Consider the following 23,996-nt stretch of genomic DNA (forward strand, 5'->3'; position numbering starts at 1 on the left):
TTTCGTTTCAGTCATATGTGGAGACTCGTTGAAAAGTAAAACCTGATAGACCTCAGCTGTGCAGCCCAGCAGTGCCACAGTAAGATTGGACATTTTAAGCCCCCTTTATCAACTGGTAAATACAACAAAGACGTCTTTGACAAAGTCTTGCCCTCCTATTGATCCATATAAATCTGATAAACATGGGTTTGATTTGAGAACAAATCTGGAATGTTTTGGAATAAAGTAGTTTGGGTAGTACAGTATTTTTTAAAATATAAATTCTCACAATTATAGATACTGGTAGTGACATCCATCTATCAATTGACTCATTTATTTCCATCATTAAATGTTTATAATTAGCATCAACAATGTTTTCCAGTCCTTGCAAAGTCTTTACTCTCAAATATTTAATTGTTCTATAACATTAAAATTCCTCTGAAATTGGATTCCTTCTTTCATTTGAGTTGAGCAGTAGTATAGAAGATTTTGTGTTATTTGCCTTATATCCAACGGGATGATCACTAAATGTTTTAATTAGCTGTAACACAGCCGGAATTGTTTTACTTGAATTTGACATGAATAAAATTATATCATCATCATACAAGGATATTCTGGGTTCTGCTGTTCCACAGAATTGCTGATGTGAACGTACTCCAATTGCGAGAGGTTAAATTGGTAGTGTGAACTACAAAGGCCTTGACGGTATCCTTTACTGATTTTTATTGCTTTTGAAATATTTCCATTTGTAAACCTTTACCCATTTTATGAAATAATTTCCACTTCTAAATCTTTCTAAAACATAGGGCCATTCGACCCTATCAAAGGCCTTTTTGGCTGTATCTAAAATTACTTTGTTAATATTTAGTTGCCTCATTTAGTACTCATGCCAAATCAAATGAACAGCATCACAAACAAACCAATTAGGCCCAATATAAGGGACGTCATGGCTAATACGAGACAGATGGCATCTTGGCAACCCTATTTTCTTGGCTAATCAGGCCATTAACTATCAAGCTGACTGACTCCCTTTCCAGTTCTCTGACTACAAACTACTAAATTTTGGATTTATTTTTTCTTAATCTCGTCTTAAACATGACTTTGTCCAAACACACAGGAACACTCCTGAAAAAACATCTGAGATCCACGTGATGCTATTATAAAGATGGCGTTTATTAAACAGGAGAGTGAAGACATAAAGATTGCAGAAGTGTTCAGCGTGAAACATGAAGAAACTGAGGAACAAACAGGTTAGTTTAATTCTCAAAGCTGAACTCATTTGATCCTTATAGCACACGTGTGGGATATTCTTCACACTAACGCCTGTTTCACACACGACCCGTTAGCAGTGAGTGTTGTGGTTCGTATGCCGTGCAGGAGCTCATTGTGCTTCACATAAGACGTGTTGTGGCAAAACATTTAAACGTGATAGTTCTCTTATGTGAAACTTTATGTGAAATAAACATTGAAACGGATGTTTTGTTCTATTCCTTTAGGGTTTTAACTGTAGAAAACTATGTAACAGTACATCCATGGAGATCTAGAATCGTGTGTGTGTGTGTGAATGTTTTTGGTCTTATAATGAATATCTTTGTCTTGTCAGAATTTTATATAAAAACTGCTAGCTATCCCATCTTTGATATAATTAACTCTTTCCCCGCCAGCGTTTTTTAAAAGTTGCCAGCCACCATCAGCATTTTTGATTATTTTCACAAAATTTGCATGGCCCCTAGAATAGAAAGAACATTCAAAAGAAAGAAAGAAAGAACATTGCCTCTGCTTTAAAAAAAAAAAAAAAAATATATATATATATTTTATTCTAAGTTTAGAATAAGTTTTATTCTAGCTTCAAGATTTTTTTTTTATCAATACTTGAATGTGGGTGTTTCATAGAAAAGAAAAAAAAAAACTTTTTGAGCAAAAAGCTGAGAAAAACATGTTTTTGTCAAAGACTACATCCAGATCAGATTCAGGACTATGACTAAAATATAGATTGAGACCATCAACACCTTCAAAGCTTCACAGTCCTGTAGCTCAGACTGGGTCAACATTTCATTCGGTAACATTAGGCAGTTTTGATTTACATGCTGTTTAATGTTGATGATTGCGTTATTTTACATATGCATCTGCTTACATATGCTATCGCTCGTTTCTGCTTCTTCTTCACATGTGTTTTGATCAGGAGGTTCTGTACTCTTTCAGCAATAGCACCCCCTTCCATATAACAGTGAAGACGTGAAAAGCTGACAATTTCCGTCAATGGCGGGGAAGCGGTGTCTTATAAATGACAGAAATTTCCATCAATGGCGAGGAAAGAGTTAATACACTCTAATAATTTGGAGAGTTCAGCAGTTTCTTCAGGTTGTATCATTGGCAGAGAAAGAGAAGACCTCATAAAACCTAAAAAGCAAAGGACCTAATACTGAGCCCTGTGGCATTCCATACTTTTGTTTAAAGGTTCTCTAAGCGATGTCGGGTGACGTCACTTCTTGTTGACGTTTAAAGTATTGTCAAACAAAACGGAGGCTAGCTAGACCCTCCCTCCTCCTCATCCGTGCACTAACCCCCCAAACCCCGCCCCCAAGTCCTTCTTGTCGGTGATTGGCTGGAACTGTTTGTCATGTTTCGTGGAGCGGGTTAGCCCAGTTTCTGTCCCCTGAACACACTGTAAAGAAACGCGATCTCTGTAGACAGCCCAGGCTCCACAAACAGCAACAAAAACGTCTCAGTTACATATGGTAAACCTCGTTCCCTGAGGGAGGGAACGGAGACGTAGGTCAGACTGACCAATAGGAATCTCGCTAGAGAGGCCAATTTACTTCGAGTGAAACTAAAACAAGCCAATGCACATTGGCGTGCAATCATTTGCATCAGCTGTGCAGCCTCGCAGCGCGGGTATTTAATGAGCAGCTGTTGTGATTGCACACTAGCTTTTTGCTTCAGAGCCAAATGACTTAATGCTTGATCTAGGGATGGGCATTTTTCAAAAATAATGCATTCGAATATTCGGGCTCATAGAAATCGAATATTCGAATATTCGTTTAGCCTATTTAAATGACATTTAACGAAAAAGACGTTATTTTTTAAGTACATTTTTCAAAACTATTTTGTCACAATTTCTTAACAAGCTTACGATTAGGCAATACACAACAAGCTTACAATATATGTTAAAGTTTTCTTTTAGTTGAAAACATTAAACAGTTGGCCTATGTGTAAACAAAATATAAATAACAAAAGGATGTAAGCTCAAGCAGCGCGAGCGGAAAAAAAACGCCTAATAAAGCAGAGTAGCAGACTGCGCCAGATATCGAACAGAACGTAGCCTACACACACACTCGAGTCAGCATGATTCGTGTATATTGTTTCACGTTTATGTTGAGAAAAACAATAATGTCCACATGCAGGGCGCCAGCAATTTATGCTCGAGTGAGAAAACGCGCTGCACTGACAGACGATTCAGAGACACAAACGGTCACGGTGTTATAAGTTTCTAACAGCACTTTGCGTTTTCTGTTCTTAAACGTGTCTCTCTCAATGAAACTTAAGGGAAGTATATGTCTAAAAAAATAATTTTGCTATTAGATAAGTTATCATCTCTCGGATCATGCGCGCTACAGCTGCACTTACCTGCAGTCGTAGTGATGGACAGCTGTCTTTCCTCAGTCGCCTGCTGTTTGGATTTCATGTGATTTCTCATTGTGTTGATGATATTATAACTCAGATTAATTAATTCATTTGATCAAAAGTAATTCCCTTCTCTAAGATCATTTAGTAACATAATTTTCAACTAGTAGTCTAATTCCAAACTTCGCGAGGCAGACGACGACGACATTATGTGATCAAATACAAACAACTTGTTAAACACGCACCACAGCGCCACCCAGAGGATTTAGTTATAACTGCGAGTTAGTGCTTGGGATTTATCAGGGATTCACTGCATTTACGGCCAGCAAAGCATTTAGGCTATGGCTTCATAAATTCGATAAAATTCGAATAGTATTTTATTTTTCGAATAATAATTACAGATCGAAACATCCCTAGCTTGATCTTCAAGAGTGTGACTCTACGAGCCTCTTCTTTGGACCTCTTCTTCCCGGTGCGGGCGTCACAGCACGGCAGCGCGAGCAGTCTTCTTTTTCTCTCTCCTGTCTGTTGTGTGTTGAGCAAATCAAAAGCTGTTGTAACAGCTGGTAAGGTGCGCCGTACGAGCGCTCAAAAGCTGTTTTCACAGCTGGTAAGACAGCGAGAGAGAGAGAGATAGCTCACAGACAGGTGCACATTCCTCTCTGTCTTCGCAGTGACTGTTCCCCTGCGTGTTTCAGCACCAATGAGAGCAGTCCCTAAAAGAGCTTACACAGATAGAAAAAAAAAGATGACTTTCTATCTGTGTGTTTCTGGATGCGATCGTTACCTGGGCTCACAGGATGGTCACAAACGCTGCCTTGTGTGTCTGGGCATTAAACACGCTGAGACAGCGTTTGTGGATGAGTCATGTACCCATTGTGGGAAGATGACCATCGCGGAGCTACGGTCGAGACTCTTGTTTCTGCAAAGGGGCGGAGTCCCCGTGCCTCTGCAGAGGGTTGCTTCGGCGGTGGCGCGGGTGACCTGAGGATTACGGTGAGTGCGTCTACTTCGGGGAACCAACCCCCTAGGAGCCCTCACCCCTCTCATGCTCCACAGCCAGTTGAGTCCCCATTGGAGAGAGCTGGACCATCCTCGAGGTGTGTACCGGTTGTCTTCTTTGGGGCTCCCAGTGAAGACCAGATGTCGATCGCTGCATCGGAGGGTGGGTCAGACCTCTCTGCAGATGACGACTCTGCACCGCTACCTCCTTCGGGTGTGCCAGCGGTGCCTGAGACGGACCCGGAGATGATGGCCATGTTTTCCCGGGCCGCCAACGGGGTCGGGCTCGTGTGGAATCCTCCACTGTGTCCCGAACCCTCGAGGTTGGACGATTGGTATCTCGGGGTGGCGTGCGCTGGTTCTCAGCAACCCACCCCAGTGCCTTTCTTCCCGGAAGTGCATGAGGAACTTACGGGGACGTGGACGGCACCTTTTACTGCCAGAAACCGTTCCGGTGGCTCTTGCTGCAGGTCCATCAGGCCATGGCGTTGCTGCAGGTCCATCAGGCCAAGGCACTGAAGGACCTGCATGAGGGTGGTCACGATCCCCAAGTTCTTCAGGAACTTCTTATCGCGACGGACCTCGCGCTTCGTGTGACGAAGGTGACCGCGCGATCGGTGGATCGTGCGATGTCCACCCTGGTGGTCCAGGAATGCCATCTCTGGCTGTGTCTGGCTGACATGAGGGAGTCTGACAAGCTCCGGTTTCTCAACTCCCCTGTGTCCCAGACCGGCCTCTTCGGCGACGCGGTCGAGAACTTCGCCCAGCAGTTCTCGGCTGTACAAAAGCAGACGGAGGCCATCAGACACATCCTGCTGCGGCGACCAGCTGCTGCCTCCACCCCACCGCCTGCGGCACCTCAGTCTGCTCGTCGCCGAGGGCGTCCTCCTGCGTCTGCCCCTGCTCCCGCGCCGCAGCAGCAGCCTCCACCTAAGCGGCGCCGTGGAGCCAGTCACAGGCAGGGCGCCCCGCCCGTCCAGGCCCCCACCAAGAGGGGCGGCAAAGCCAGGGGTAAGCGGCCCTAGGACGGGCAAGCCCATGTCTTGCGTGCGGAGATCGCAGTCCTGCTTGCGAAGGACGCGATAGAGCCGGTCCCTCCAGCCGATATGAGGTCAGGGCACTACAGTCCCTACTTGATTGTACCCAAGAAAGGTGTTGGGTTACGACCGATCTTGGATCTGCGAGTTTTGAATCGGAGCCTCCACAAGCTACCGTTCAAAATGCTCACGCAGAGACGCATTTTCGGATGCATCCGTCCCCAAGATTGGTTTGCAGCGATCGACCTGAAGGACGCGTACTTTTCTCGATTCTTCCTCGACACAGGCCGTTTCTGCGCTTTACGTTCGAGGGTCGAGAATATCAGTACAAGGTCCTGCCCTTCGGGCTGCCCCTGTCTCCCCGTGTCTTCACGAAAGTGACGGAAGGGGCCCTTGTTCCCATGAGAGAACAGGGCGTTCGCCTCCTCAACTATCTCGACGACTGGCTCATACTAGTACACTCTCGAGATCAGTTATGCGAACACAGGGACCTCGTGCTCACGCACCTCAGCCAGTTGGGCCTTAAGGTCAACTGGGAAAAGAGCATACTCGCCCCTGTGCAGAGGATCTCTTTTCTTGGTATGGAGTTGGATTTGGTCGCACAGACAGCGCGCCTCACAGAGCAGCGCGCTCAGTCGGTGCTGAACTGCTTGAACACATTCAAAGTCAGGAGGGCGGTCCCATTGAAATTTTTTCAGAGGCTCCTGGGGCATATGGCAGCCGGCAGCAGTGGTAACTCCGCTCGGCTTGCTTCATATGAGACCGCTTCAGCACTGGCTTCACGGCCGAGTCCCGAGATGGGCGTGGCACCACGGCACTCACCGGGTGGCAATCACACCGGCCTGCCGCCAGACCTTCAGCCCGTGGTCCGACCTCTCGTTCCTTCAGGCAGGAGTCCACTTGGAACAGGTCTCCTGGCATGCTGTGGTATTTATGGATGCCTCTGCCACCGGCTGGGGTGCCACGTACAACGGGCATGCAGTGTCAGGGGTGTGGACGGCTCCCCAACTGCATTGGCACATCAATTGCCTCGAGTTGCTAGCAGTACATCTCGCTTTTGAGCCGCTTGAAAAGGCCGCTACAGGGCAGAGACGTACTGGTCCGTACGGACAACACAGCGACCGTTGCGTACATCAACCGACAAGGTGGTCTACGCTCTCGTCGCATGTCGCAACTCGCCCGCCATCTCCTCCTCTGGAGTCAGAAGCATCTGAGGTCGCTTCGAGCCATGTATGTCCCCGGTGTGCTCAACCGTGTGGCCAACGAGCTATCACGAGCTGTGCTTCCAGGAGAATGGCGACTCCACCCCCAGGGGGTTCAGCTGATCTGTTTGCCTCTTCAGAGACCTCCCACTGCCAGCTGTTTTACTCCCTGACCGAGGGAACACTCGGCACGGACGCACTGACACACAGCTGGACCTGGGGCCTCCGCAAATATGCATTTCCCCCAGTGAGCCTACTTGCACAGACACTGTGCAAAGTCAGGGTAGCACGAGGAGCAGGTCCTTCTGGTGGCTCCCTATTGGCCCACCCGGACTTGGTTCCCAGAACTCATGCTCCTTGTGACAGTCCCTCCCTGGCCCATTCCTCTGAGGAAGGATCTTCTGACTCAGAGACGGGGCACCCTATGGCACCCGCGTCCGGACCTCTGAAAACTCCATGTCTGGTCCCTGGACGGGATGCGGAGATTCTAGGTGACTTACCCCCTGAGGTACTTAACACCATTACTTCAGCACGGGCGCCGTCCACGAGACGTCCCCGCCCTAAAGTGGAACCTGTTCGTCGAGTGGTGTTCTTCTCGTCGAGAAGCCCCCCGAAGATGTTCGATAGGGTCTGTGCTTTCCTTCTTGCAGCAAGGGTTGGAGCGAAGGCTGTCTCCTTCCACCCTCAAAGTACATGCTGCCGCTATTTCAGCTTATCACGAGCACAAAGATGGCAAAATAGTGGGGAAGCACGACCTGGTCGTCAGGTTTCTTAGGGGGGCGAGATGATTAAATCCTCCTCGACCCCCCTCCATACCCTCTTGGGACCTTTCCCTGATGCTTCGAGCACTTCAGGATGTTCCCTTTGAGCCTCTACAGTCAGTAGACTTAAAGTTTCTTTCTATGAAGACTTTGCTACTGGTTGCATTGGCCTCTGTCAAGAGGGTAGGAGACCTGCACGCATTTTCGGTCAGCGAATCGTGCCTAGAGTTCGGGCCGGGTGACAACCATGTGGTACTAAGACCCCGGCCTGGCTATGTGGCCAAGGTTCCTACCACTCCCTTCAAAGACCAGGTAGTGAACCTGCAAGCGCTGCCTTTGGAAGAGGCAGACCCAGCCCTGGGTTTGCTCTGTCCCGTTCGCGCTCTGCGTATGTACGTGGACAGAACTCAAAGCGTCAGGACCTCAGACCAGCTCTTTGTCTGTTACGGAGGCCAGCAGAGGGGAAAGGCTGTCTCCAAGCAGAGGATGGCCCACTGGATGGTGGATGCCATCGCCTTGGCTTACCAAGCACAAGGCGTGCCCTGCCCGTTCAGGTTGCATGCACACTCCACGAGAGGCGTTGCATCCTCCTGGGCGCTGGCACGTGGCTCCTCGCTAACAGATATCTGTAGAGCTGCGGGCTGGGCGACACCTAACACGTTCGCTAGATATTATAGCCTACGTGTACGTCTCCTCCCGTGTTCTCACCCTAAACTGGTAGAAGCACCGAGAGGCCCGGCTCTGTCGGCTTGCTGCACCCTACTGTGCACCCTTATTGCTCCAGAGTGAAAAGCCTGTCGAGTCCTCCAAAACCCCTCGGCCCGGACATGGCAGAGCGTCTGGTACCAGGCCTTTATCCGCTAAAGCCTTGAGAGCCGGATCTGGGCTGGGTTCCATATGTGTGACCCTACGGGGATCCCATATGTGTATATTCTCCACGGCTGCTCCTAAGACGGAAGCCTGTGTCTTTCCCTTGGGGTAAGTCTCCCATTATTCATATGCAGTACAACCTTCGGGTTAGTCCATATGTATTTTCCACATAACTCTTTGAAGAAGTGGCTTCCGCAGCGTTCTCCTTCCTAAATAGAAAGGACGCGCTTTCTCAGTGTTATCCAATAATCTCACTGTATGGGTTATTACGGAACAACAGTGACAGATACACTCTGTGTAAGCCTCCTCCCATCGTCCTTCCAGGCAAGAAGGTGTAGAGGCTTGCACGGGGCGCTGGATGGGGTGCAGCAGCTGTGGCGCTTTGGTAGGGATACCTATTGGTCAGTCGGACCTACGTTGTAGTGACTGACCGATAGGGAACGTCTCGGTTACATATGGTAACCCTCGTTCCCTGAGGGAGGGAACAGAGACGTAGGTCCCGTCGCCACATCTGCTGCACCCCGCCGGGGCGACCAGCTTTTTCAGGTTTGGCTCCTCAGCAAAAAACTATAGAGGGAATGCATTAACGTCACTTCCCCGCCGGAACACGCCCCCCTCAGCGGGACTGAGTGGCAGAAGAGCTGCTGCGACACTGGAGTTAATAGGGGAAACTGCGTTAACGCGAGTAAAACAAACTATTATCAGTTTAAACTAAAAGTTGGACTCGATATAGTGTTCCTTACAACTTATCAAAGATCCATTGATCCATGGATATTGACATGCAGCCAGGAATCGTGTTTCCTGACATTTATATGTGCCTGATTTCGACGCCGGGGAAATAAATGAAGACAATTTGCCTGTAAACGTTTTATATAAATACAATATAGATAGGTCTAAATCCGAGTGATCACTTACATTAATGTTATACTGTATATCATCATATCGTCCAGCCCTAAAACTTGTATAGTTTTTTTGTCAGTGTTTATTTAAAAACATCCAATTATGCAGAATATAGTCTGTTCTGTAGCTTTTTGCAGTCTGTAAAAATATACAGTGCCTCAGATTTCTGGTCAAATCTAGTTGTACAGTCAATCGCAAAGCTCTTTCCCGTTTTAGATGTGTTTTGTGTGATTTTCACGGCATTCACGCTGAAAACAAATGCTGCCGCTCAGTCTTTTTGCCACTTGTGGGCGTGACCGCATTCACTCCGGCCGACGGTGACGTCGTGCGCATACCCTCTATTGTGCAATCACAACAGCTGCTCGTTAAATACCCGAGGCTGCACAGCTGATGCAAATGATTGCACGCCAATGTGCATTGGCTTGTTTTAGTTTCACTCGAAGTAGATTGGCCTCTCTAGCGAGATTCCTATTTTTCAGTCTGACCTACGTCTCCGTTCCCTCCCTCAGGGAACGAGGTTTACCATATGTAACCGAGACGTTTTTGTTGCTGTTTGTGGAGCCTGGGCTGTCTACAGAGATCGCGTTTCTTTACAGTGTGTTCAGGGGACAGGCAGCCAGTGGTTAGTGAGGAGATGTTTGCTGTATGTGACAAAAAATGTTTTGGCCTAAAAAACGCGTGACATCGCTTAGAGCACCTGTAATGAGGTGTCTTCATTCAGAGGTTATCCGTTTACTTATCCGTAAACTTACCTGAGCATGTTGCATAATCTACTTTCTGGAATACCTTCCTGGAGGGCAACTGTCCTGGAGAGTTTAGCTCCATCTCTAATCAAACAAATCTAACTTAATTCTTCAGGATTGTTTGAAAATTACTGACAGGTGTGTTTGGTTAGTAATGAAACTCTAAAGAACAGTGGCCCTCCAGGACTGATGGTGCCCATCCCTTGGTGTTGTTGAAAATCTAATACCACTATAAGAGATGTAGCCATGATCATATGCCAAAGCACTGTTTCTGTGATATGATTTTTTTTATTTATTTTTTATAAGGTTTTGATAACTGAAAGCTTGAAAGTATTTCGGACAAGTCCTAAAGTAAGCCAAGGGTTAACAATATTTAGAAGTTGTGATTCTAGCCTAGGATCGAGCATACACATTGGTTTTAATGCTTTACATGTCTAAACGTTTTGATGTCTGTTGCTTGATGCCATTTAAACTGGGGTTGTTTGTCTTTTTTCACATTAGACTTGAAGGCACTGAAAGAAGAGAGAATGAATGAAACAGAAGAAAAATACCAGATTAAGAAACATCCAGGTTTCATAACTGAAGAACCTTTCAGTTGCTCACAGACTGAAAAGACTTTATCACGAAGAAGAGCTCAAAAGACTAAAGGTCTTTTCACATGCCAACAGTGTGGAAAGACTTTCATTCAAAACAGAAACCTTAAAGTCCACATGAGAATTCACACTGGAGAAAAGCCTTTTACTTGCCAACAGTGTGGAAAGAGTTTCACTCAAAAACCAAGTCTTAATGCCCACATGAGGGTTCACACTGGAGAGAAGCCTTTCATCTGCAAACAATGTGGAAAAAGGTTCAATCTAAAAGGAAACCTTAATGTCCACATGAGAGTTCACACTGGAAAGAGCTCATTCACCTGCCAACAGTGTGGAAAGAGTTTCACTCGAAAACTAAGTCTTAAAGCCCACATGAGAGTTCACAGTGTAGAGAGTCCATTCACCTGCCAACAGTGTGGAAAAAGTTTCACTCAAAAGGGAAGCCTTGAAGTCCACTTGAGAGTTCACACTGGAGAGAGTTCATTCACCTGCCACCAGTGTGGAAAATGTTTCCGTCAAAAAGGAAGCCTTAAAAGCCACATGGAAATTCACACTGAAGAGAAGTCATTCGTATGTGGTCAGTGTGGAAAGAGTTTCACAGACAGGAAACATCTGAAGAATCATGTAAAAATTCACATTGGAGAGAAGCCTCACTTGTGCCTGCACTGTGGAAAGACTTGCAAAAACGAAGCAAACCTTGAGGTTCACTTGAGAGTTCACACTAGAGAGAAGCCCTTCACTTGCCCTCAGTGTGGGAGAGGTTTCAATCAAAAAGCAAAGCTGGAAGTCCACATCAGAGTTCACACTGGAGAAAACCCTTTCACCTGCCATCAGTGTGGAAAGAGTTTCACTCAAAAAGGAAACCTTAATACCCACATGAGAATTCACGCTGGAGAGAAATCTTTCACCTGCAATCTGTGTGGAAAGAGTTTCTCTCGAAAAGAAAACCTTCAGATTCATATGAGAATTCACACTGGAGAGAAGCCGTTTACATGTGATCAGTGTGGAAGAAGTTTCAGAAGTAAAGAAACTCTTAGAACCCACATGAGGATTCACTCAAGAGAGAACTGTTTTATATGCCATCAGTGTGGAACTAGTTTCACGGACAGGAAACACCTTAAAAATCATGTACAATTTCACATTGGAGAGAGGCCTCACATGTGCCTTCATTGTGGAAAGACTTGCAAAACCAAAGCAAACCTTGTGATTCACATGAGAGTTCACACTGGAGAGAAGCCCTTCACATGCCCTCAGTGTGGAAAGAGTGTCGCAACTAAAGGAAACCTTGAGGTTCATCTTAGGCTTCACACTGGAGCAAAGCCTTACAAGTGTCTTGAGTGTGATTTGAGTTTCACTTATCATAGAGACCTGAAATGTCATTTGCAAACTCATTCTGGAAAGAAATTACAAGGTTCTGTGTGTGGTAAGAAGTTAATGAAAACGAGCAATTTCAAACCCTCTGGAGGAAGACGATTTAATTGTGATCAGTGTAATCAAAAATTTATTTTGTTATCACTCTTGCAGATACACATGCAAATTCATGCAAATGTGAGACCATATTCTTGTTCTCTTTGTAGAAAGAGTTTTAAATGGCCCAGCAGTTTACAATGGCACCAGAAAATATGTGTGAAATCGAAGATACTTTCACACTGCAGTTAAATGTGTCCAAAAATAGATTAGGCTTACCTTTTAAATGTGACTCATGTCAGATCCTCGTCTGATCAGGTGACATTTCTACAAGACTCCATGTTCATCACCAGTGATTTATCCTTGTTCAATTATTTGTTATATGAATGTGTCTAATTCAGACAGAGCTGACATACGGAGTTTCCTTTGTGTCTTTTTTATTCAATCAAACATACTGTGTTTGAGAGTAAAACCAATTATTTTGTAACAAAAAAAAATTCAATATTGCAAAATAAGGCTCAAATATTAAGGCTCAAAAATAAAGAAGTTGATCAATTTAATCAATATTTGCAAATTATTTGCAGTGCGTGTAATCTTTGAAAATCATTTGAAAAAAAAATTCTTTGCAGAGTTCTTCAAACTCTTTTCATCACTAACCCACAAATTTTGTTCTGTTCTGGTCTTTTTTTGTGTGTCTAAATCTTTTCCTTGCGAGTTGAAAAGTTTTGATTGTGAGTGAAGCTGCCTGTCATTGGGCGGTCTCTACCCTCCAAGGTAAAAAAAGGACTTTCAAAATGACCTGTTACGCACACATTTTTCCGCTACTGCCGCCACTAGTCTGAGAGAAGAGCGAGCGATGGCGAGCAACAAGCTATTACTGGCTAAGATAACTATTTTAATATCATAAACTCAGTTAAAAGTGAACTGAATTATTCTCTCTTCCTATGCTCTCCCATCTTAACCAGTCTGTAATTAGTTATACCCCTGAATATGTTTGATTAGCCAACAGTATAGCTAGCTGCCAGAGCCCCCAATAGTATACAGCTGCAGATACCACCGCCAGGCCAGTAGTTTAAGGGTTAGGTAATCTGTCTATAGGTGATGGTCAGATCTGCCATAACTTCCGGTCGGAAACTGCTGTCTCCCATGACGCTGCGGTTAATTTTAGACCACCTGGAAGCATGATTGTTCGTAAATTTGTGATGATTAATTTGTATCCAGCTATTTTGCACCAGAAACCTTAATAAATGATTTTAGTGAAGCAAAATATCAAAGCAAATAAATTAAGATACTTCCAATTATGTGTTATATCCCACCTCTTGTTTTTGTGCGTGTTCACAATGTTCATTTGTGTTCATTGTTCTGAATGAACAAAATTATGTTGTTAATGAGAAGACTAATTAAAAAGTAAAAAAAAAACTCAGCCACTTCGATATCATTGCTTTGTCACGCCAAAATCAAACTTGAAATTTTTATAAAAACGTGATGAATGTGTGGTTTTAATGAGCAATCAGCTTGGTGAAATTAACGATACATCTCCGTGTCTGTGACCAGTGTTTACAGAGTTTGTTGACCTGATGATCTCAAAATAAGTTAACTAGTAACCTAGACATTCAGCCGCTCTTTTTAACAATGTAAACCCTGTTCCCTGAAAGAGACGTTACATCAATACTGCTGTAATGGGGTCTCGCCTGTGAGCCCAATCACCTCCAAGTGGTAATTAAACCAGTCAATGGACATTGGCCAGTGATATTTGCATGCTGAGTCACACCTACCCTTACATACGGGTATAAATGTGACTGGCATTACTCCCTTCATTCATGTACTTTGCTGAGGAGCCGAAACAGGATCCCGGCCATTCAGCGGTGGTTCGGGCCTGTGGCAGGGGGGACATAACGCCTCCGTTCCCTCCTTCAGGGAACAGGGGTTACCTTAGTAACCTAGACATTCTCATTCAGTCAGTCATATTTGATGTTACGTCGAGACTGATGTCCCTATAAAAAGCGCCACAAAAGCGCTGTGAAAAGCATTACGTGTGTCGGAGACGCAGGTGCTGGCAAGCTGTATCGTGCCCTTTTGACAACTGCCCTCACACAGTCGTAACCTATCCAGCACCCCGTATAAGCCCAAGGACAGTAGTCCTAAATAGAAAGAACGGGGAACTCGACTGACTCAAGTGGCTCGAAGGGGGCTCTCTGTAGACGGGAAGGACCACAGAGAGGACCCAGGAGGAGATGAGGTGTGGTCGGGGAGGATTTAATCTCCTAGTGCCTCAGTTGTGTTTCCCAAGTGACCTGCCAAAACTTGTAGTCCATTATAACATCTACAAAGAAAGCATCCATGCTTTCAATATGGAAAGCTAGACAGACTTTCTTCTCTATATTATAAACAGCAACTTAAACAACACATGCACTCTTTTTGCTACTGTAGAGAGTCTGACAAACCCCCCAAACCAATTTCCCAGTGAAATGCTCTCTGAGAAAATCAATAATATCATAATCATAAAGGTGATCAGCACACCTTGAGTTGCGCTGGGGTCAGAGAGATCAGACCACAACCTGAGAAAGTAGTTACTATGTCTGATTTCGAAGAAATTGATGGCAAAATTTTGGAATGGTAAATGGACTGCATTTATATAGCACGTTCACAGACCTAATGGCCACCAAAGCGCTTTACAATTTGCCTCACATTCACCGACGGCGGTGTCAGCCATACAAGGCGCCATCCAGCTCGTCGGGAGCAGCTGGGGTTAGGTGTCTTGCTCATGGACACCTCGACACTTGGTCAGGTGGAACCGGGGATTGAACCACCAACCTTCCGGTTTGTAGACAACCTACATGAACCACTGAGCAACTGCCGCCCCTGGAAGAAACTGTACAGCACCTTAACATCCACCTGTGCCCTTTACGCACTTCCCACATCTTTTTTCAAAAGTGTGTTAAAAAGTTTAGAAGCAGATCTCATAGAAATGGTAAATGCCTCACTTCTCTCTGGGCGTTTTCTCCTGAAAACTTCCTGAAAACTGCAGTTGTCAAGCTCCTCCCGAAAAAGAGCAATCTGGATAAGACCATATTAAGCAACTATAGACAAATCTCAAATCTTCGTTTTATAGCCAAGATCATTGAAAAAGTTGTCTTCAATCAGCTGAACTAATTCTTAATACTTTGACAATTTTCAATCTGGTTTCCGATAGCATCACTGCACAGAGTGCATCATAAAGATAAGAAACGATATTCGTTGAAATACTGATACAGGCAAATTATCAGTACTGGTACTACTCGACCTCAGTGCTGCATTTGACACTGTCGTCCACGACATACTTCTTGACAGGCTAGAAAACTGGGTGGGGCTTTCTGGGATATTCCTAAAATGGTTCAGGTCATACTTAGAAGGGAGAGGTTATTATGTGAGTATAGAGGACCATAAGTCTGAGTGGACATCCATGACATGTGGAGTCCCTCAAGGCTCAATTCTTGCGCCACTCCTATTCAACCTGTATATCCTCCCAATGAGCCAAACAATGAGAAAGAACCAAATTGCCTACCACAGCTTTGCAGATTACACACAGCTCTACTTAGCCCTATCGCCTAACGACTACAGCCCCATTGACTCACTGTGCAGTCATTGCTTTTGGAAACATATGAAGTTCTCAAGGTGAATGCATACCTTGACGCTAGGGGTCTAACAACTAAATATCAAGTCAGGAATCTTGGTGTATCTCTAGAGTCAGACCTTAGTTTCAGCAGTCATGTCAAAGCAATAACTAAACCAGCATACTATCATCTGAAAAATATTGCAAGAATTAGATGCTGAGAAACTTGTGCATGCTTTTATCACCAGCAGGGTGGATTATTGTAATGGACTCCTCACTGGCCTTCCTAAAAAGGCCATAAGACAGTTGCAGCTCATACAGAACGCTGCTGCCAGGATTCTGAGCAGGACCAGAAAATATGAACATATCACACCAGTCCTCAGGTCTTTACACTGGTTCCCAGTTACATTTAGGATGGATTTTAAAGTATTATTACTGGTATATAAATCATTCAATAGCCGCGTTTCCACTGTCGGGCCAGGGCTTTAAACGGGCCATGCCGGGCTAATAGCCTCGGGCCAGTAGCACCTGACCTGCGTTTACACTGTCGGGCCAGAAGCTCCACAGCGCGTCACTAAAACACGCCCGCAACACGCCTCTCTGGAACAACGTCACACTAACCCATCATTTCACCAACAAATGGAAGTTTTACCAGAAAACTAATCAGAAAGAAATCACTGGAAACAGCGTGCATCGCAAAACAAACATGATAAAAGCGGCCGTTTGCTGGCATTTTTGTTGTTTACTTGAATATTTAAAACCCAAGCATCGATGTTTTACCACAGGTTTACAATAAAAAGTGATACATTGATCATAATGAATTAATTTATGTCAAAATTGCACATTAGTCACACAGAAATAAATGACCGTTAGGTCTATTTCACAAAAGAAAGAGGACACACTTACATTATTCAGTCGAGGCTGTTTCTGTTTATTTGGTAGTTACAGGACATATATCACATTTAGAAAGAATGAGAATTTCTACAAATAATGTTATATCCCACCAAAAATACGACCTGAGGAGCGTTAGCACAGTCTCGACTCCCAGTAGCTACAGATATATTTTCAGTCAGAGAAACAGGAAGCTCCCGAAAAAAAAGTAGATAGTCCGGTATAAAGAGACTACTATGTAGTATATGTAGGCTACTGACAGATAAAATAAAAACATGATTGTGATAGCCTTTATGAATGGTCTGACTTCTTCAAGCGTTCAACATGTTTTTTTACTATGCGTATCTTCAAGCGTTTACTATGTTTACTATGGTAATGGTTAGCGGCGCGCATAGTCTTTTGCATCGCGTATAAATATTTCTACCTTATACGGTGATCAGAATTCACATCGGATCACAAACAGAAGGCATTAAAACATGAAAGTGAGTTAAATTATTTTAAAAGTCTTTAATGCTGACAGAATCATTCGGCGCTCCTGTCTCTCGACTCAGGTAATCCCCTCCTCTGTTCGTAACCACGCCTCTAGCCCGAGCTGGCCCGCTTTGGCCCAAGGTATTCGACGGGCCAGAAATCCTGGCCGTTGGCCCCGAGTAAGCCCCGATCAAGCCCCGGAAGTGACAGTGGAAACGCGACTGGCCCTGGCACGCACTAGCACGGCCCGGCCCTGGCCCGGCAGTGGAAACGCGGCTAATGGGCTAGGACCTCAATATATTGCAGATATCCTCACTGAATATAAACCCAACAGATCACTCAGATCATTAGGATCAACTAGAAATACCAAGGGTTCACTCTAAGCAAGGAGAGTCTGCTTTTAGCTATTATGCTGGAACCAGCTTCCAGAGGAGATCAGATGTGCTCCTACAGTAGTCACATTCAAATCCAGACCCAAAACACATCTGTTTAGCTATGCATTTACTGAATGAGCACTGTCCCACTGTTTGTCCGATTGTTTGTACTGTATTTTATTTTATTTTTATTCTAAACAGTTTTAATTATTCCTATTTATTTTGATTATTTTAATTTCCTCTATGTAAAGCACTTTGAATTACCATTGTGTATGAAATGTGCTATATAAATAAACTTGCCTTGCCATAACAGAGATTATAAGGCATTTCCGGGTATCTTCCCCTTCTACCACTCGGAGAACAGACTCCGCTTCAAAGCATAAGTGTGAGAGTGGGCCCTAGCTTGAGTGATAGTGTCTACCACTGCTGGTAGTAGGCCACTTAAGTCGTCCTCGTCCTCGTCCCATCCAGAAACTACACATGGAGGTTCTAGAGGTCTCTAAGAAAGCAGGTCCTTCCTGAGGGGAATCAGCCAGGGAGGGGCTGTCGTCAGGGGCATCAGTTCTGAGAACCAGACCCTGGTGGCCCAATAAGGTGCATCCATCAAGACCTGCTCCTCTTCCTCCCTGACCTTGCACAGTGTCTGTGCGAGCAGGCTCACTGGGTAAGATGCATACTTGCGTAGGCAAGGCTAGGTCTGACCAAGTTCTGAATGTTTGATGACAGCTTAGTGTGATTGCCACACGGAGTGTGCCACTGCGCCATGCCAATCTTGGTAATCAGCCATGTAGCCAGTGCTGAACCAGTCAGGCAGTTCAGCATTGACTGCGTGTTTGCTGGTGAGAGACGTGCTGTCATACTGACCGAATCCAACTCCACACCGAATAAAGATATGCTCTGCACGGGGAGAGCTAGCATCTTGAATGGGAGCTTGTGAAGACACGCAGATCTCAAAATGGCCGTAACCTGGCTCTAAAACCTAGACTTCATCTCGAGACAGGCTCTATTTGCGTCTTTTGCCAAGAGGACCCCAATTTCCGCACGCAGGACTCTCACTTTGCTTGCCACATAAGGGCGATCAGAAAGGCATTTTTCTGTAACCACAAACATAGTGTGAATGGTACACTGTGGATCTCGAAGAAAAAGACGGTTTTCCGTCACAGACGTGGAGGCAAATGGAGTTTCTACAAGAGAAACAAAAAATTCTCCAGGATCTATCATACATATGCATGGATCTTGAGTTGTTACTTAATGCAACTGTACTCATTCATGGAATTATAGGAAAGATAAAATGCTCTGTCCCAAATGAGGAGTAAGTAAGATCTTTGTGTACTTCATGTTAAAAAATATTAAGGTTGATAATCGTCAAAACTATGTTTCTTTACTGTTTGTCACAGGTGATACATGCATATTTGGACACATTGACACTTGAAACAACACCAAAGCCAACACTGGCTACCACTGTTTCAATATTTCTACGTACATGCCTCTGCCTTGGGAATGTGGCAGATTTGATACATGGATACCTGTATGACTTTCTTTATTCTGTTGACCACAAAACAAGATATTTTTTAGAATGATGGTAACCAGACAGTTGACGGTAGCCATCGACTTGCATAGTATTTTTTCCTACTACAGAAGTCAGTTGTTACCATCAACTCTCTGGTTACCAACAGTCTCAGCAGATGTTACTATTTTTAGAGGATAGCTATTATTAATACGTGTACCAATATTTTGCTTGCAATAGTCATGTACTTTCTATGAGAAAATTACTTGTAGTAGCCTTTGTTCACTTGTTTGGTCTTGTTTAAAATTCATGTATAACTTTGATGAAAGGTTTTGATGAACTTCAAATTTTGACTACTGTATATATATATATATATATATATATATATATATATATATATATATATATATATATATATATATATATATAAAATGTTAATTTTGTTTATATATACACTCACCTAAATGATTGTTAGGAACCCCTGTTCAATTTCTCATTAATGCAATTATCTAATCAACCAATCACATGGCAGTTGCTTCAATGCATTTAGGGGTGTGGTCTTGGTCAAGACAATCTCCTGAACTCCAAACTGAATGTCAGAATGGGAAAGAAAGGTGATTTAAGCAATTTTGAGCGTGGCATGGTTGTTGGTGCCAGACGGGCCGGTCTGAGTATTTCACAATCTGCTCAGTTACTGGGATTTTCAAAAAAAGGGAAAACATCCAGTATGCGGCAGTCCTGTGGGCGAAAATGCCTTGTTGATGCTAGAGGTCAGAGGAGAATGGGCCGACTGATTCAAGCTGATAGAAGAGCAACTTTGACTGAAATAACCACTCGTTACAACCGAGGTATGCAGCAAAGCATTTGTGAAGCCACAACACACACAACCTTGAGGCGGATGGGCTACAACAGCAGAAGACCCCACCAGGTACCACTCATCTCCACTACAAATAGGAAAAGGAGGCTACAATTTGCAAGAGCTCACCAAAATTGGACAGTTGAAGACTGGAAAAATGTTGCTTGGTCTGATGAGTCTCGATTTCTGTTGAGACATTCAGATGGTAGAGTCAGAATTTGGCGTAAACAGAATGAGAACATGGATCCATCATGCCTTGTTACCACTGTGCAGGCTGGTGGTGGTGGTGTAATGGTGTGGGGGATGTTTTCTTGGCACACTTTATGCCGCTTAGTGCCAATTGGGCATCGTTTAAATGCCATGGCCTACCTAAGCATTGTTTGTGACCATGTCCATCCCTTTATGGCCACCATGTACCCATCCACTGATGGCTACTTCCAGCAGGATAATGCACCATGTCACAAAGCTCGAATCATTTCAAATTGGTTTCTTGAACATGACAATGAGTTCACTGTACTAAAATGGCCCCCACAGTCACCAGATCTCAAACCAATAGAGCATCATTGGGATGTGGTGGAACGAGAGCTTTGTGCCCTGGATGTGCATCCCACAAATCTCCATCAACTGCAAGATGCTATCCTATCAATATGGGCCAACATTTCTAAAGAATGCTTTCAGCACCTTGTTGAATCAATGCCACGTAGAATTAAGGCAGTTCTGAAGGGCGAAAGGGGGTCAAACACAGTATTAGTATGGTGTCCCTAATAATCTGTAGAAACTGATTAACATAAAGTTGACTGTATTATGATTATAATGAAAATGATCGCAGTTGTAACATTTATTAGCTGGTACAGAATGCACAAGTGAAAACTCTTGGCATGTGACAATCACTTATTTTACTAACCATTTCATTATTAGGGTTTCATAAGGTTATTGTAGTAAATGAAAACAAAATTATATGACACTGAAACAATGGGCGTGTAAGAACTATTTCAGTTAACTGAAATAAAATTAAAACTAGATTTTTTTAATGTAAAAATAAAAAATCAAGTACTAAAAGATAATGTGCTGTACATTTACAAAGCTCACAAAAACCGTAATTTACAAAGAAAAGACAAAGTTTATTCTATTATTAAAAAGTCGCTGTATCCACTCACCGCTTATAGATGCTGCACCGCCACCTTTGTTTTCTTTTTTGAGCTTCAGTTGGCGCAAAAACACTGTATACCTTGAACCTTGTAGATGATGCAGCCCCAACGTCAGCATTAGAAGAGAGCGCCATTAGTCACAAATGCTGCATCGTCATTGATTAATTCACAGTGGAGGGGCGCTGCTGAATCAACGAGGTTAAGGTGCACGTTAGTTAACGTATGAGTTGCAGGCAAACGGAATGGAGGAAAAAACAGTTGCAGGACTCAAAAGAAGGTAAGCAACATGTTTTTTTAAAACAGAATTTGGGTACATTTTAAATGGCGAGTGTATCCGGGTTCTGAAACTCTCTGAAGAAACTGGTCGTATTTTGTAGCAAATAGTTGGCTTGCTAGGAAGGCCATGGTAAAAAAATAAAAATAAATTATTTCTACATTCAGCGAGGCTTATACATTCTTGAAGTTACATAAATTGTGTATGATTGGAAAAATTTGATCTCGTGCAGTGAGACCCCAATAATTAATTAAGCTAATACAAAACTGCCCAGAAGAGCGTGAAACCCTCCAAAAAAGATGAGTTTGTATGAACCAGACAGCTCCCCCAGAGATAACCAAGATGGTAATTGAGTTATTTTACTATACTACGGCTTAGCTAATTTTGTTAAGTATTAAAACTGGTTCAAGTGGTTATTTTTAACGTACTTTGGACACTTTACTAACCAAAATATTCGTCAGTATTTGGTCTCCTGGAATTTTTATAAATACTGTATATTGGTAGCTGGCACAATATTGATTATAGCCTACAGGAATTTTTAATGGAATGTCATGAAATAGGAGTGCAACTTATTTGTGCATTTTAGTGACTGAATTTTGCGAATCATCTCAAAATTTAAGGGATAAAATAATTTGTATAGGAATTGCAGCTCAAAGTCCTTTACAAAAAATATTCCTGCGCCATACTCTTCATAGACAATGTGTAAAATAAATAAATAAACAAATAAAATGTGTGATAATTAAATAATGAAAGGGATGATTAAATAATGAAAACATTGAAAAAATAGAATAGAGAGTGCATAAATCAAACAGTTGCAGGAGCGAATAAATTTGAAAGTGCTAAAAGAATAAAGTTAATCCTAGTTGAAGGCTAAAGTGAAGAGGTATTTTGTTGCTTTGCTAAGAGGGTTAGAAATAAGACAATAAAGATATAGTAGCATGTTTAAGTAAGATTGGTTTTTAGCCTGCACTGATTTACTCACAATCTCCTTTTTGTTTACGTTGTGTTCATTTTCAGGACTTTTTGTATTTTTGACCTTTGAAGATGGATACACAGCAAAGATTTTTAATCTCTGTGATTTTCTAAACAAAGATGATAAACCCATCGCTTGCTTTAGAGATCTGACACCAGGAGAAAAAGTACTTGCAAGATGGTCTGACAGTAAGTTCTACAATGCTACAGTAGACTTCATTGGAACAGCTGACAAAACGGTGGATACCAAGAAGGCGACAAAGAAGGACATGAAAAAAAGCGATGCAGCTGCACAAAGATTCTACAACCTTCCATTCCTACCTCAAGCAGGCCAGTCCACCTCTGCACAGGATCACCCAAATACTGTGGACCAAAATGTCATTCAGCCTCCAACAACCTGGCCAGTGTACCAGCCTCCACCTACAGAGTCATTTCTACCTGTCCAGCCACAGCATCAGCATGCAACTGCCTGGCCACAGTACCAACTTCCAGTTTCCCAGTCATCACCAAATACGCCACAACATTACCAGCATTCACCAGTCCAGTCGCTCAACCAGTATGGAACTACTCTGTCTCCAATTCCACACAATTCCAGCCTTTCGCAGTATTCAAAGCATCACCAGCCTCACACAGCACTACCCACACCTTCAGACCAAACACAACAGCAGCCTGTTTTGGCAGATTTGGATCAGCGAAGACAGCCACCAGCTCCTACAGCCAAAGAAAGCTTCCTCAAAATGTTCCACAGTCCTAATACACATCAAAAACCTGCTGTTCTTGGGGACCAGAGCCAGACAAGCACCTCTGTACATGAGACTTCTTCAAGCTCATCTGCAGATACTTTAATCATCGAGCGTGATCCAATTCCAGAATATGGAGAACCATGTTTCATTTCGCCTGAGTCAGCAGAAGACAGATCATGGAAGCCATGCGAAGCATGCAAGACAGAGGTGGAAAAATTAGTGGAGGAAAAGGCCAAACTGCATGAGTCATCTCTCTGTTGCAATTGACCCTTCGCTAAGCTGCGCCCTTCTTAGTTATTGTTGCTACGCCTGTCAAGTTTTCGCAACTGCCACGTCTATTACAGTGTGAATGCACCGGTTCCCAAGGAGATAATTAGTCATTTTTGGCGAACAGGTGAAATATCAGAGAGAGCAAGACAAAAGGGACTGCAGTATGCATTCGAGGGATATATCCACGACATATGCAAACGATTAGAGAATAATTTCATCAAAATTGAAGCTAAAGCCTATAACGTTAGGTCCCAGCTGCAGTAAAATTTTCCTCTGGGAGGGCTCGGCCCCTAAAATACTTATCTCACCTATGTTCTGGAGTTCTAAGAACTTTCTCTTTAGTTCTGTCTTTGCAGGTCTCATAGTTTCCCTGAGATCTGCCACTGTTAAAAAAAAGTGATGGAAAAATGCATCCATCTATATATTATCCAACATGTTGATCTTAAAAGGTATAACACCTATATACTGGAGGCCCCCCCCCCCCCCCCTCACCTCCCCTCTTTTCAAAAATGTTTTCCCTTCTCTCGTCAGTACACCGCATTGCACGTTTACCCTTATATTTTGCCCATTTTTCTGAACATGTATGCATTAGATATTCCCACATACTTGCTATCACTGCCATTACTGAATACTATAGATTTATCTCTCTCTCTCTCTCTCTATACATATATATATATATATATTATATAATATATAATTAATTAATAATGGGTTCTATAAAGGTTATAAGCTATAATGTTAAGGGCCTTCATAGCCCTATGAAGAGGAAAATGATTCTGCGTC

At 43.5% G+C, this 23,996-nt stretch overlaps 1 protein-coding gene across 1 annotated transcript; it reads left to right on the plus strand.

Moving 5' to 3' along the window:
• The first annotated feature begins 1,104 nt into the window (after positions 1-1,104).
• Positions 1,105-23,210, plus strand: LOC130102446 (oocyte zinc finger protein XlCOF6-like). The gene is made up of 4 exons (XM_056268474.1): positions 1,105-1,229; positions 10,620-11,312; positions 11,397-12,131; positions 22,246-23,210. Exons 1-4 carry the CDS (start codon positions 1,145-1,147, stop codon positions 23,208-23,210), a joined length of 2,478 nt encoding a protein of 825 aa, XP_056124449.1. The 5' UTR covers positions 1,105-1,144.
• Positions 23,211-23,996: the final 786 nt, after the last annotated feature.

This window comes from Rhinichthys klamathensis, unplaced genomic scaffold, assembly GCF_029890125.1.
Source record: "Rhinichthys klamathensis goyatoka isolate OS25496 unplaced genomic scaffold, OSU_Roscu_1.1 h1tg000272l_1, whole genome shotgun sequence".
Lineage (NCBI taxonomy): Eukaryota > Metazoa > Chordata > Actinopteri > Cypriniformes > Leuciscidae > Rhinichthys > Rhinichthys klamathensis.